Source organism: Ramularia collo-cygni (assembly GCF_900074925.1).
Source record: "Ramularia collo-cygni strain URUG2 genome assembly, contig: RCC_scaffold04, whole genome shotgun sequence".
In the NCBI taxonomy this organism is placed as follows: domain Eukaryota; kingdom Fungi; phylum Ascomycota; class Dothideomycetes; order Mycosphaerellales; family Mycosphaerellaceae; genus Ramularia; species Ramularia collo-cygni.
Genome location: NW_019716258.1, coordinates 49756 through 63176, shown reverse-complemented (window position 1 = coordinate 63176; position 13421 = coordinate 49756). Strand labels below are relative to the sequence as shown.

At 53.4% G+C, this 13421-nt stretch overlaps 5 protein-coding genes; 3 read left to right on the top strand and 2 right to left on the bottom strand.

Annotated features, from left to right (window-relative positions):
- Positions 1–214: 214 nt before the first annotated feature.
- On the top strand, positions 215–895 carry RCC_03163 (probable E2 ubiquitin-conjugating enzyme; the record flags this gene model as incomplete). XM_023768454.1 has 3 exons in its annotated part: positions 215–298; positions 366–387; positions 453–895. The coding sequence occupies 3 exons, from the start codon at positions 215–217 to the stop codon at positions 893–895; spliced, it is 549 nt and encodes a 182-aa protein (XP_023624222.1).
- An 822-nt stretch (positions 896–1717) lies between these two features.
- On the bottom strand, positions 1718–3883 carry RCC_03162 (uncharacterized protein; the record flags this gene model as incomplete). Its single annotated transcript, XM_023768453.1, has 1 exon — positions 1718–3883. One exon carries the CDS (start codon positions 3881–3883, stop codon positions 1718–1720), a length of 2166 nt encoding a protein of 721 aa, XP_023624221.1.
- A 394-nt stretch (positions 3884–4277) lies between these two features.
- Positions 4278–6550, bottom strand: RCC_03161 (probable Golgi transport protein Sly1; the record flags this gene model as incomplete). XM_023768452.1 has 4 exons in its annotated part: positions 4278–5722; positions 5774–6156; positions 6230–6455; positions 6514–6550. 4 exons carry the CDS (start codon positions 6548–6550, stop codon positions 4278–4280), a joined length of 2091 nt encoding a protein of 696 aa, XP_023624220.1.
- Positions 6551–7409: 859 nt separating this feature from the next.
- RCC_03160 (uncharacterized protein) lies at positions 7410–10937 on the top strand (the record flags this gene model as incomplete). XM_023768451.1 has 2 exons in its annotated part: positions 7410–8683; positions 9083–10937. 2 exons carry the CDS (start codon positions 7410–7412, stop codon positions 10935–10937), a joined length of 3129 nt encoding a protein of 1042 aa, XP_023624219.1.
- Positions 10938–12313: 1376 nt separating this feature from the next.
- On the top strand, positions 12314–13113 carry RCC_03159 (uncharacterized protein; the record flags this gene model as incomplete). XM_023768450.1 has 2 exons in its annotated part: positions 12314–12856; positions 12913–13113. The coding sequence occupies 2 exons, from the start codon at positions 12314–12316 to the stop codon at positions 13111–13113; spliced, it is 744 nt and encodes a 247-aa protein (XP_023624218.1).
- Positions 13114–13421: the final 308 nt, after the last annotated feature.

The window sequence follows — 13421 nt, the reverse complement described above, 5'->3', positions numbered from 1 at the left end:
TGGAGAAGTAGAGGAGAGATGAGCACAAGGCAGCAAAGGTGATGATGGAACCCGTGATGCGTGCTCTGGTTGTTCGGAGGTGTGGGGTAAAACCCTAATTATTCCAGATAACGCTAGCGGTAGATCGAACTGCAGAAGGCGACCACATCACAGCAACCGACAATCAAATATTTGTGGTCACACCATCACACACGATCATAACATCGACGCCAAGATGCTGAAGATATGGAGTATGAAGCAGAAGCAGCAGAAGGAGGATGCTGCTTCCGGACAGAGCAAGAAGAAGAAGGTCACAGCGGTATGCATGAAACCATAAAAGGTGCACCGTATGAAGCGATTGATGGCACATGCTGATTCGTTTACAGGCACAACTACGAATTCAGAAAGGTAGAAGGGCTTCCTTCATAAATCAAGCCGAGACCACAGCAAGCTAACTTCATTTGCTCGTCCAGATCTCTCTGAACTCTCTCTGGGCTCCACGATGAAGCTGCACTTCGTTGATCCCGACGATATTCTCAACTTCACGCTCATACTCACACCGGACGAGGGTCTCTACAAKGGTGGAGTATTCAACTTCTCCTTCGTCATCTCGCAGAACTTTCCACACGAGCCGCCAAAGGTCAAGTGCAAAGAGAAGATCTATCACCCAAACATCGATCTCGAGGGCAACGTCTGCCTCAACATTTTGCGTGAGGACTGGAAGCCAGTGCTCAACCTCAACGCTGTCATCGTCGGTCTTCAGTTCCTATTTCTCGAGCCCAATGCCAGTGATCCGCTCAACAAGGATGCCGCCAACGACCTCATGAGCGATCGCGATCGCTTCAAGCGGAATGTACGGAGTGCGATGGCTGGTGGCGCAGTGAAGGGAGAAAGCTTTGATCGGGTCATGAAGTAGAATTGGACACCAGCAGTGCGGTTGGAGAGCACGAGGCGTGACGAGCCCTATCGATGCGGAGGGAGCGCGCTACATATAAAGGCCCAGCTCTCGGGGCAGTTAGTCCACTCCATCTCGGGTCGGACGCGGACTAGAGGGTTACAAATTCGTAAGGAGTGAAAATGACGGAGGCGGGAATGATACCCATGAGATACCAGACAAGTCTTTGCATGCGCACATCACGGACACCTTGTTGCTTTTCAGTGGTTGTCTGAGCGCAGCGTGTATTTATGCACATGGTGCGATCTAAGCGTTCCACTGGAAACACGAAAGAATTCGTGCTTATTGAAAGCTCACCAAGAGCGATGCGAGCTAGCATATGCGAATTATTATGCTTTGACGACTCTCCTGCACGACGTTCACAGCATTCATTCAAACCGTAGAGCGATGGTGTTTCTGCGGGTGTGGCCAAAACATCTTTTTGCTCACAACCACAGGCTGAGGAAACCCGCCCTGAGGGAGAAATTGCGATCGCAGCAATTGAAGGTGAGGTAATGGACTTTAAGCCACATTCTTCGAAATACATACAATAGCCTGCGCCCAGGATGGACCAGATCTTGCACCGAACGCCAGAATTTGCTCTCACTCAAACGCCTTGCTTGCTTGCTTAAGGGAGAGTCTGTCCCAAGTTGGGCAGAGAGATGCTAGATTCAGGATTCAGGAAACAGCGATCGTTCAACAGACAAGAGCATTCAGAAGATCGTGCATCGCAATGCCAATATTTTGGCCATCTCGAGTTTTTCAATCGCCAAAAAAGCACCAAAGCTGCGATGCCGCCACTATTTACTGCTGCTGAGAAGATCCTGGGTAGTAACCGGCCTGTATCGGCGCTTGCGAGGGGTAGTAATAGCTTGCCTCGGGTGCTGGTGTAGGCGGCGGCAGACCAGGCATGGCGTAAGCAGGGACAAAGCTCTCCGCAGGTTGATAACTCTCGCCATGAGCTTGCTGTGGGGCTTCAGAGGCCGGCAGGTAAAAAACCATACCATTGCTCTCGCGTGCTACCATACCTTGACCCGTGTGTTGCGACTCTGCTTCGGCAGTCTGCAATGGCGTCGCTTGGGATGGCACTTGTTGGGTAGGCAATGCAGGCGCAGGCGGCGATACCATGTAGCCCTGCGGAGTTGGAGCATACATGGGCATTGGCTGATATGCCCCTGGCCCCTGCGGGTAGTAGTACTGCGGAGGTGGAGGAGCGTAGGACGCGTAGTAGGGAGCGTTCCCGTATGCCATCGCTGGAGGCTGGAAAGCAGCAGCGTGAATCGCCTGTTCTGGGATGCCTGAGAGTGGGGTCGCCGATTGAGGTGGCTGTGCGTAAGAATATTGCTGCCTGGGAGAATACATCATTGACGAGGGCTGGCTGAGACTCATCTGCTCGTTCATGTGTGCAGGCAGCTGGTTTTGGAACGGCTTTGCGTCTTGAGGCCCAGGGGCTTGCTGCAGCGCTGCAGGCGATTCAATGCCAGTGACAGATATTGTCTTTTGCGGTCTCGGTTGATGCACCGTAGTAGTAGGTATGCCCTGATATGTAGGTTGTTGTGGTAATGGAAATGTGTGCATTTGCATTCCGTTTGCAGCGTGATATCCTGGTTGGAATCCCATTGGACTTGAAGTCGGAAGGTGCGACTGTGAGCCAGGTGGTGGCATTCTAATGTTTGATCTCGATGGGGGCAAGTTACCTCCATAAGACCCAACGGGTGAAAACGCGTTATCCCGTGACACGCTTGCAAACGATGAACGGCGACTTGCAGCGACGCTGGCGGCGTACATGCTCCCACCATACATGCTCGTTCTGCGGCTCGAATACCCATAGCCACCCACACTCCGCTGGTAAGCATTTCGGCCGAACCCTTGCTGGTTCGGTCGCATCTGCCTGGGTATAAAGATGAAAGATCGCTCCACTGCAGGGAAGATGTACCGTTGAGGGTGCCCGGGCAACGACRCGCGCACCGGCTTGTCTCGACGGAGCGGTGGGCGATGATCGGGAAGACGAATGTAATGCTTCCACGGCACTTCCGAAAATGCAATGGGGGCCTTCATGCCTTCTAGAGAAACGCGTATTTGAACTTTGCCGACGAGTTTCGTGCTCGAAAAGGAGACGGCTTGTTGTTGATTCTGCTGATTTTGACCAGTGAACCTGGGAAATAGCCTGGCCGGTTGATCACGAGCATGATAACCAGCAGGCTTCGCCGACTCCTCATTGATGGTGTCGTGTAGGTCATGCTTCCAGGGTTGCTCGGCGGCTTTCTCGTTCTGCGCGAGCGGTGGCGCTGGCGGGTAGAATCCACCAGCAGCACTTCCACCTCTCCCACGACCCCTCCCGCCCCATGCACCTCTTCCAGGTGCACTGCCCGGCCCGTGGTTCGAGCGTGTATCGTGCATGAAGAAATTACCACGATTTGGGATGAACGCCGGATCATTGTTACGTTTCCGTCTGTAGTCCTCGTGCTCCTGCCTCTGCCGATAGCCAGACGGTTCGGCATGTCCATTGGCCGGCCGACTTGGGAGCGCAGCCGCTACTGAGCCACGACGGCTCACACTTTCAAAGTCATCGGGTTCTTGCGCTGCTTGGTCGCCGATGTTGAGGCCGTGTATCATGGCTTGTGTATCGTCCGTAACTCTAAAAGCACCCGTTTGGGAGTGCGCTGGCGCAGAAGACCCAGCGGCCGACTCTGTCTGCTTCTTCCGTCCGCTGTGCCGCTTAGACCTCTTTGAACTGCCCGCCGACTTCTCCACCTCCGCGGTAACCTCCGGTCGCGCATCCTCTTGATGGGGTGCACCGTCCGCCGTGGCCGCGCCGATGCTGCTCTCTTCATCGTCGTCCAGGGCGCTCAGTATCGAACCCTCGCTCTGCGAATTCTCTCCCATTTCCGGACCATCATCCTCCTCGCCCTCCTCATCGGCGCGACGCCGCCGGCCTGCCAGCGCCTTGTGGGTTCGTCCGGCTGCCATGTTCTGTTGCCGTGAAAGCACGTGTGCTCCAAGAAATTAAGTAGGAACCAGGCGGAGAATTACACGCGCCGACAGGAAGAGCTCCTCTTACTGAAGCGTGACGAACGTCGGACAGCACGCAGAGAGCATCATCTCTCAAGCAGAACTGTCGGCGTGATGAAAATAAATGGAGGCAAAACAATAAGGTAGGCAGTGTCAAGTCGCTACAATGCGCTACAAGGAAGCAGTGATGTACCTACGTCGGAGTTGGAAGAGCTCGGGCCACGCCCCGTTCGTCTCAGACGAGATTTGGGGATGATGCCATATGTAATACAGAGTACATATCTATAGTGATAGAAATAATGTCGAGTCGCATGTGAGAACTGTTGCATTACATTGAAATGCGATTATTAATCTACTGTTCTTTGCCCAACTTCGCCAATTCCTGAACGAAGCTGTCTGCGTTGACAAGTTCCGTGCTGCCATAGACCACTCGCTTTCTGCCAACTGCAGCGGCAGCGCCACCGGCGCCAGTCGTACGCTTGGCCCAGTCCTGAAGGTTGCCGTATTCATCCATACTGCCACCACCAACTGTAAATACAATCGCCTCGCTGAATCCTTGCCTACGCTGCCCGAACGATGGATCAATGCCTCGCATCTGCTGAGTGCCTGATCGCGCGTCCTTGGCTGATGGAGGCATGGTGCCACGCGCATTCGCTGAGCGAGGATCAAAATAAAGAAAGTTCTCCGTCTTCTGCAGCGCACTTGTGGATGCATTTGCAGGATCCATAAGACTTTCCGTGATCTTCGTTAGCGTCAGATCCTTGTTGGCGGGCAGAAAGTTCTTCACGCCGGAGATGAGGTTGTCAAAGTTTGCTCCAAGACCTGCATCCTTGAACCTATCCGTCAGCCGTGACGAAATAGAGCTGAAGCCGCGGAAGAGCTCGTTCGATGCTGACGACTGCTGAGCTTGCTGGGTCGGTGCAGATGATATCATGGTCATTCGTGTAATCCCGCGGACTTGTTGGATATACTTGAGAGGAAGAGTGTCAACGCCAATCTTCTTGAGGGCGTCTTCAAATTGCTCTGTTTCGCCACGAGACAAATCAGTCTCAGTGCTCAAGAACCAGATGATGAAGATTYGAAGCTTGTCTGTTGGCTCATTGCCCTTATCGGGGTCATTGATGAGCTCCATCATCTGCGCCTTGGTCTGCTTTTTAATGTCTTCTTCCAACTGGAAAAAGTTGTCCAGCTGCCGATCTTTGATTCCCTTGAGCAGCGCGGTCGCGATGTTCATATGCATGTCGAGCAGCGATTTGCGCTCACGAAGTTCCGGTAGGAGAGTAATGGCGGCTTTGAGATGCTGGGCCGAAGCACTCGTGTCGTTTTGAAGATCCTCAATCGAACTTGTGCCGGTCTTCTTGGTTATGTCCGCCGCGTCATCCTTATACCTGGTCAATTCGGTGTCAATGTCCTCCGCTACTTGGGGGAAGGGAACACCAGCGTTCTTGTTCCAGAAAAAGTCGTTCGAATTGAGATCATACGACTTCTTCACGCTTCCTTTGGTAGGATTAGACTCGTCAGCCGGGGTCTCTACCGTGATCCGGTTGAGTTGCATGCTCAGTACGTCGTGTATCAACGACTGATACGTCCACGAGTGTGAGAGCATTGGCACCAGATCCACGTTACGGTCGACAATGATCAGCACGGGCCGTGATGAAGCACTCCCTGTCGATGTCAACTTTCCAGAAAACAGATTGTCTTTGGCGTTCAAGATATGGTCACGCAGCTTGCGATCAAGCTTCGCTGCAATCATTTCGGCGGCACCACCTTTTGGGCATCGGATGATGGGAACAGTACCTTGCTGGACGTTAGCAGACATGTTTCATGATATTGTATGACTCCACGCACCCATCGTCACCGCCACGCTGAACAGGCCGCTCACGATCCGGTCAACATTGAAGTCGAGGTCCTCATCGCTGGTCTGTGCACTGTTCATCTTCCARTATGTCTCCTTGCCCATTCCCAGGCTGAACAGGTTGGGTTCGCTGACAATGAAGTTCAAGTACTGGTCGAAGATCTGACTTATGCTCTCTGCGGTGCCTGCTTGAGCAGTTTGTGTTGCAAAGTCTTCGAGAAGAGGTCGCGAGATGGACGACAGAAAGTTGATGTACGCCGGGGAGTACAGGCCCTTTTGCAGGTCTTGTGTGATGTGCTGCAGGTTCTCCGCTGTAGGCTCGACGAGGTAGAGGACTGGAACGTCCGGTATTGCGTGCCTTTGGCCATTGATGTTTCTGACACGGAGCGGTCAGCGCTCGCTGTGCGAGACTCAGCATCGACTGCTATTGTGGTTACTGCTGAACGTACAGGTGTATTGTGATGCCCCAGCTCCTCAAATCGTTCACGCGCAGCACGCTACTGATCACGTCCCTCCCAAGGTTGTCAAACACCAGCACCTTCCATATAGGCTCACCCTCGGAGTTCAAGATGGGCGTCGACTTGGTGATCAGGCCGTTGGAAGGAGTGCCATCGTTGGCAAGGTCGGATGTGTCTGGCGGCACATGGTTCAGGTTGAGGATGCGCTCGATTGATGCTGGGCCGGGGTCAGTCGCGGGTGGTGGACGTGGGCGGCATTTTTATGCAATACAGACCTACTTGGCGATCTCGAAGGGATTGGTAGGTCGACATGTTCGTTGACCTTGAGAGCGCATGAGCAGCTTACTCCAGAGGCGTGGCTTTTGTTTATAGCACATGCAAGTCCAGCATGACACGTATAATGCGCTCCGTCGTACGCGCGACTCGCTGCTGTAGCCGAAATGTTTCTTTGTATCGCTTCCAGGCTCCCTCTCGGTGGAAACGATGCCACCTGTGTAATTACCTGGAGGTATCGATGGACATGGGGACGGACCGGCCACGCTGAAAGGAGACTAGCGTCAAAATCGGCGCTGGCACCTCAAAGCTTTCCATCTCCCGCGCTCTCCTCCCTCTCTTCAACACCCACAAACACACTTCATCAGTCACCTTTAATGCGTTGCGTGATGAAACACTGACCTGAACTGCCCTGGAATTTCTGGCGTTTTAACTTCGTGTTGTTCGGCGGAGGTCAGGGTTGCATTTGTTCGACGCGAATTGCGACGAGAAGGTGGTCGCTTCTGTTCACTGTTCGCTGCCTCGTGCCCCAGCAGCAGCGTCCATTATCATCACATTCTCCATCAGCCTCGACATCTTAAGTCGTCGCCCGTCAGCCTCAGCCTGCCGCGCACTTGCTGGGCAGCGCAGCCCCGGTCGCTGAACTGCGCGAGCCGGCACTCGTKCGTGCAGTTGAACTGCCATTACACGGCGGCAAAGTATCATCAAATTTACACACAGCAGCGCGCGCGCCTCATCCGCGCTCTGCCTGCCTGCCAGCAGCTGGAACACCTCCAGACCCCGTGAGCTCTGACGCCCTCACCAATTCAAGCGCAAGCTCAATCCGGCAGAGCCCCGCTCAACACCAAACTCTTGGCACGGAGACCTCGCTTCAAGGTCTCCCAAGAACGTCGACATAATGGATCGCGGTAACGATGGCTTTCCCAACAATAATAATTTGTTTTCGGACAATAGCCAGCAGTACAATTATGACCACATGAACTTTGTAAATGGCAACGATCCCGCGTTCCCAAATGCCACCTGGCCAATTCCCGACTATCAGTCACGTGTCAATCCGCCAAGCTACGGCCTCCAGCAAAACGGCGGCCATCTCACATCCGTGAATGCACACACAAACTACAACGGACATGCATCACCTTATGGACAGCCTCCAAGCCACAGTCCAGCTCCGTTCAATCCAAACGCATTCAACAACTTCGGCGCCCAGCAAAACTTTCCGTATCGTCAAACTCCACAATACGACCCGGCCCTGCTACAGACTGGCAACCACCATGCATCGAACTTCGGCAACCCCGGCACTATTGCGCCGCAGGCACTTGAGCATGAAACATCTCCATATGGCAATCCTTATGCGGGACCCAACTTTGCTTCAACGAATTTCAGCAACCAGCCACGCCCTAGTAGGCCTGTTGTTGCGCCTCCTCCGCAGCAACATCCTGTCGATCAACGTGCACTCGCCGCGTCAGTCCCCCGTGGTGCCGATGCAGGCATGTTCAGTATCATCAAGTTTGACGATCTTGCCCGAGCGACCAAGTCGGAGCGAATGGGCAACTTCGTCAACGTCGGTAACGAGCCGCTTGAATGGGATTGCACGCGCAGTGCTGTTCCAGGCTACACTGCTCGAAAATCTCGAAACGAGTTGAGGACGCTCGCGGGTAACAACGCCAGCCTTCTGGCGAAGATCGGCAAGAAATCGACAAAGCACAGGTCCCTTTCTGCAACCTCAAAGGCAACCAAGGCGCCAGCTGCGAGCAGTTCCACCTTGGGTGCGCAGATCAAATATGAGCAGGATTCGTCAAGTGAAGAAGATTCATCAGACGATGATGATTCAGCCTACTCGGACGAAGACGATGCGGACTTCCCACTACCCGGCAACAGGCCGGAAGACTCCAAAGGTGCTGTTGAATACGATACGATCAAGGCTCTATGGCGCAGCAAGCGTAAAGCCATCGATGGCGCAATTGTCCGGCAGAGTCTGACCGAGTTCTGGGAAGTTGTCAAGACGGTTCGCGATCGTTGGAAGGCCGACATAGCTGCAGTCACGGAAGCAGAGAAGAAGCAACGTCTGGGCGAACTGCCATTACTGAAGAGCAGAGTCAAGGATCAACGAGACATGCTCGAGGCGGCATTTCGAGCTGCGCTCAAGCACGGTCATCGTGACATTATCGCATTGTGAGTACAACCCCCCTTTCCCAACCCCCCTTTCCCAACCCCCGACGTGAGATGTATCGATATCGAGGCGGATCAGTGGCAGTTCGAGCAATTCTGTGGCAATTGCTCCAAATGTGCTTGCATTCGCGTGTCTCTTGAAGTTGCTTTGGTCGTATTGCTACATTCGATGTTCTCTCTTGCTTTGCAACGTGCTGCTTGCGCACTTGGTGCAACTCCTGGTCGAGATCTCCAAATCTTGCGTTCTCTCGCTTGGTGACCATTTCGCCGGCATCAAAGCGGGCGTTGCGTGCTGCAAATTGAAATAGAGTACCGCATGCATTATTTACGATCATACATTGTTAAATCCCTGACGTTGAGCCCGCTCGATTAAACCGCATCAGCTGACATGGTCTCCGTTAGACTCGCGGAAAACGTGTCACTCGTCTTCGTCTGCTACCAGCTCCTGCTCGACCGCTTCAAGGAAGAGGAGCTCAACAGCGGGATAAGCAAAGCCATACTGGAGACCATGGTCAATTTTACCACACTCACTGAGGAGAAAGTCGAGAGAACACAGCTGTCCAAAATCCTTCCACGCTACCTCAAAAGGGGTGACGCCCGCGTGCAGTACTGGATCAAGAAGATTCTTGCGAACATCGCGCAGGCGACCAAGGAAGCGGCATCGAAAGGCGAGCAAAAGAAAGCAGAATCACCCACAACTCAACATCCGGCATCTCCCTCCACGAAACGTGTAGTTCCCGATCCAGTCATTGGTATCAAGCGAGCTGCCGCCACCCCCGGAGAAGGTAGCGCACTGAAGAAGACCGCCAACGGCTCAGGCAAGTCCAGCATCGTTGCTCCCAGTGCAAAGGTGAATGGTGTTTCAAAGAAACCAGCCCCCGCTCTTGAAACCAAGCCTGGTTCTGCTCCCGGAACAGTCGCCGCCGTGAGGAAGACTGTCACTGCAAAGCCATCTGGCTACTTTTCAAGCTTACAATCAGCTGCGAAGAAGCCGGGTACCTCGATCGCTGATCGAAATGTAACAACAACCAGCAAGACACCTGCTCCAAGTAGACCACTCAACAAACCGACTCCTACTGCCACTGCTCCGACCAAGCCGACATTCTCTTTCGCCGAAACAATGGCCAATCTTGCCAAACCGAAGGAGGAAAAGCCCTCCGCGAGGCCTCAACGAGAAGAAAAGCCCGAGTCTGAGGCAGAGCGCAAGCAACGGCTACACAAGGAGGCACGACGGAAGCTGCGGGTGCGGTTCGCAGAGCGCGACCAACTCGAACAGATCAGGATTTTCCAATCTGATCCCAACGAAGAGAACGGTCACGACTCCAGCCAGCTGCGCGATATGTCCGACATCGGTGGGGAGGGTCGTGTACTCAAACAGCATCGGGATATGATGGATATTGATGATGAGGACGAGACCACGGATGAGGTGGAGAAGCTCATAGATTGGTACTCGCCGWCTTCTGTGGACTTTAGTGTCGTTCCTGCTGATGAGCGTGCGCGCAACTATGTTCCGTACGGAGGCGGTAAACTGCAGCCTGACAGTCCAGAGCGAGTTGTGCGTGAGAACTATGAGAAGAATACTCTTCTAGTTTTTTATGCAGATTCGAGCGAGGTTCCGCCCAACCCACGCGAACCGCCCGATCCATTTAATGGCGAGCCCGGCGGCGAGATTAAGATGTTTGGTGCGCCTGAGGAAAAGTTTGCTGCTCGGGCTCGCATGATGAGAGCTTCGCAACTGGCGAAATCTTCGCACCGCGGCGGACAGCCAACCACAGCCCCTTTTAATGTGCCCGCATTTACTGGGCCTATCGCCAACCAGCAGCAGCATGTACAGCAGGGTGCGCCGGACATCCAGTCGATCCTCGCATCCCTCCAGGCCCAAGGAGGTTACAATCAGCCACAGCAAGCCAGCACTGCCTTCCAGCAACCATACATGAATGCACATTCGGCAAACAGCTTCCAGTCTGYGCCAMCAGCACCAGTCCAACCGCCACCGGCAGGTATTGACCTGGCTGCAATTCTCGCCGCGATCAACCCACAACAGCAAAATGGCTACAATGCTAGTGCAGCACCGGCCATGAGCTTTGCGCCCCAGCCACAGGCACAACAGCAACAGGCTCAGATGTTCGCGGGCTCCGGGACGAATTTCGCGCAGAATGATCCCGCGCAAAACCCGTTCTACAAGACCAAGGTGTGCAAATTCTTCTCAGAAGGACGCTGCACAAAAGGCGACAAGTGTAGCTACCTGCACGAGTGATCATCGGGATCTCTTAATTACAGCATGGCAGGGCGTTTCGGAGAAGTCGATTTCCAGGAGATCTCAAAGGCAGTGCGCCATGAGGTCCCTGTTGCCGAAGGTGTATCATGGGGTGTGCGCCACATGGGCGTATGCAGAGGAGCAGCATAGGTACTCGTCTCGTAACCAAGATCATTGTGCCTGTAGAAGGATCAAGTTAGTTCAGTCAACTCAATCTCTGATTCTCATGAAAAGTTCTCTTCGTGGATGTCGTCCACTTATGTTAGAGCATAACACTCGAGCTGGCAGATTTCAAAAAAATATACAGTCTATGTAAGGCAGGGCCGACCGTATCTGTAGCGTACCGTTACTTTGCCAGGACGTCTGGTCCTGCGTGAATTGTGTTGCAACTTCCGTCTTGCAACGGCGCAACTCCTTGCTGCCTTCTTCCCTCAACTTTCAACATTCAACACCGACACAGACATCAACATCGCCATCAACATCAGCATCAACATCGAAGCAGCATCAGCATCATTTAAATCACTCACACGTCAACATATCACCAGACGTCACTCCAGAGCAATAGCACACCGTATCGACAGAAGCACCTACTTCCAAGTACCTACACAATGGCATCCGTAGGACATGTCAGCGGTCTGCATCAGATCAAGCTTATCAAGAACACCAACTATGTTCGAGACGGYCGCAAGTCGCTAGGCCATCTCTTTCGGAAATGTGAGTCTTGACACAGAGACCCGATGATGAACGCCGGGTAGATTCTCTGACACTGACCAGATGARATCACCCCGACACTGCCCACGCCGTTCACCATCGTCCATGATCTAGTCGACGATGGAGCGAGCAAGTTCCTTAGTAGATTCAAGCCTGGTGTACACACCGGCCATGGACACACCGTAACACACATGGTCCGCCGTGACCCCTCAGGCAAGATTGGCGAAGTTCAAGCTGAAGACATCCAACAAGACGCCGAATACGTTGCATCCGTGAGGATTGGAACCCCGCTACAGCAATTCAACCTCATCTTCGACACAGGCTCGGCCGACCTCTAGGTATGGTCCACGAAGCTACCCAAGAAGATCACCGAACCGGGCCAGGCTGCTGCAGGTCACAATATCTTTGACCCATCCAAAAGCTCCACCTGGAAGGACACAGGATCCACCTGGCAGATTCGTTACGGCGACGGCTCGACTGCATCAGGTGTTGTCGGTACCGACATCGTCAACATTGGTGGAATCCAATTGTGCAACCAAGCCGTGGAACTCGCGAAGGCTCTTTCTCCGTCGTTCGTGGACGGCAAAGGCGATGGTCTCTGCGGGCTTGCTTTTGGAAGCATCAATACTGTCCAGCCTGCCCCTGTGAAAACGCCTGTGGAAAACATGGTCGAACAGAGCGATATTCCGAAGGATGCGGAGCTTTTCACTGCCTACTTGACCAACAGCAAGGACGGTGTCCCGCCGTGCTACACCTTTGGTTACATTGACCAAGACTTGGTCAACGGAGGAACGATCAACTATACCCCAGTCGACAGCAGCCAAGGCTTCTGGAGTGTCAAGTCGACGTCCACGTCAATCAACGGTCAGAACTATGCCCTTCCTGGCAACGCAGCTATTATGGACACCGGTACCACCCTTGCTCTGATCGACGATAATACTTGCAAGGCTATCTATGATGCTGTCCCTGGCGGCAGATATGATGCCAATCAAGGCGGATACCTGTTCCCATCTTCAGTCACCCCGGAGCAGCTTCCAACTGTCATGTTCGCAATCGGTGATACATTCTTGACTCTCCACAAGGAAGACATGAGTTTTGCGGACGCCGGAAACGGCATGGTCTTCGGCGGCATTCAGTCCCGTGGCAACATGAGCTTCAGTATCTACGGAGACACCGTGCTGAAGGCCATGTACGCCATTTTTGATCAGGTGAGCATATTGCATACACTGAGCCACTCTCCAATTACTGACAGTCGCCTCAACAGKGCAATCATCGATTTGGCTACGTCCAGAAGCTCGATGCGGCTTCCAGCACAGGTTCCACGGGTGAGGACAGTCCAGCTCAGTACAACACTGCTCGTCAGAATAAAGTGGCTCCAGCGACAGTGGCTCCTGCACAAGCTCCTCTGTCTGCTGGTGCGGCCACTAAGAAGCACTGGGATGTGCCATCTATGGGCCACATTTGAGGTCTTTCACTTGAGCCTACCTTTTGCGAGGATGACCTAGATGGAGGGTACCTAGCACACAGTGAGGAGCATGGTGGTATCTTCCTAGCAAACGCGGCTTTGTTCCTAGTTGATGGTCCTTATCCTACCTAACAACTTGTATTGCTCTTTGCGCTTGAGTCTCTCGCCGGCATTTCGAGTGTTCTGCGTTATTAGCGTTTCGCATGCAGTAATGAGCGAGTCTTCCTGCGGGCTTTCTGCAGGGTGTTATTCGGTTTGTCGATCCATAACTGGGTGATCCGAAGTCAGACGACGCTTCAAGATATCAT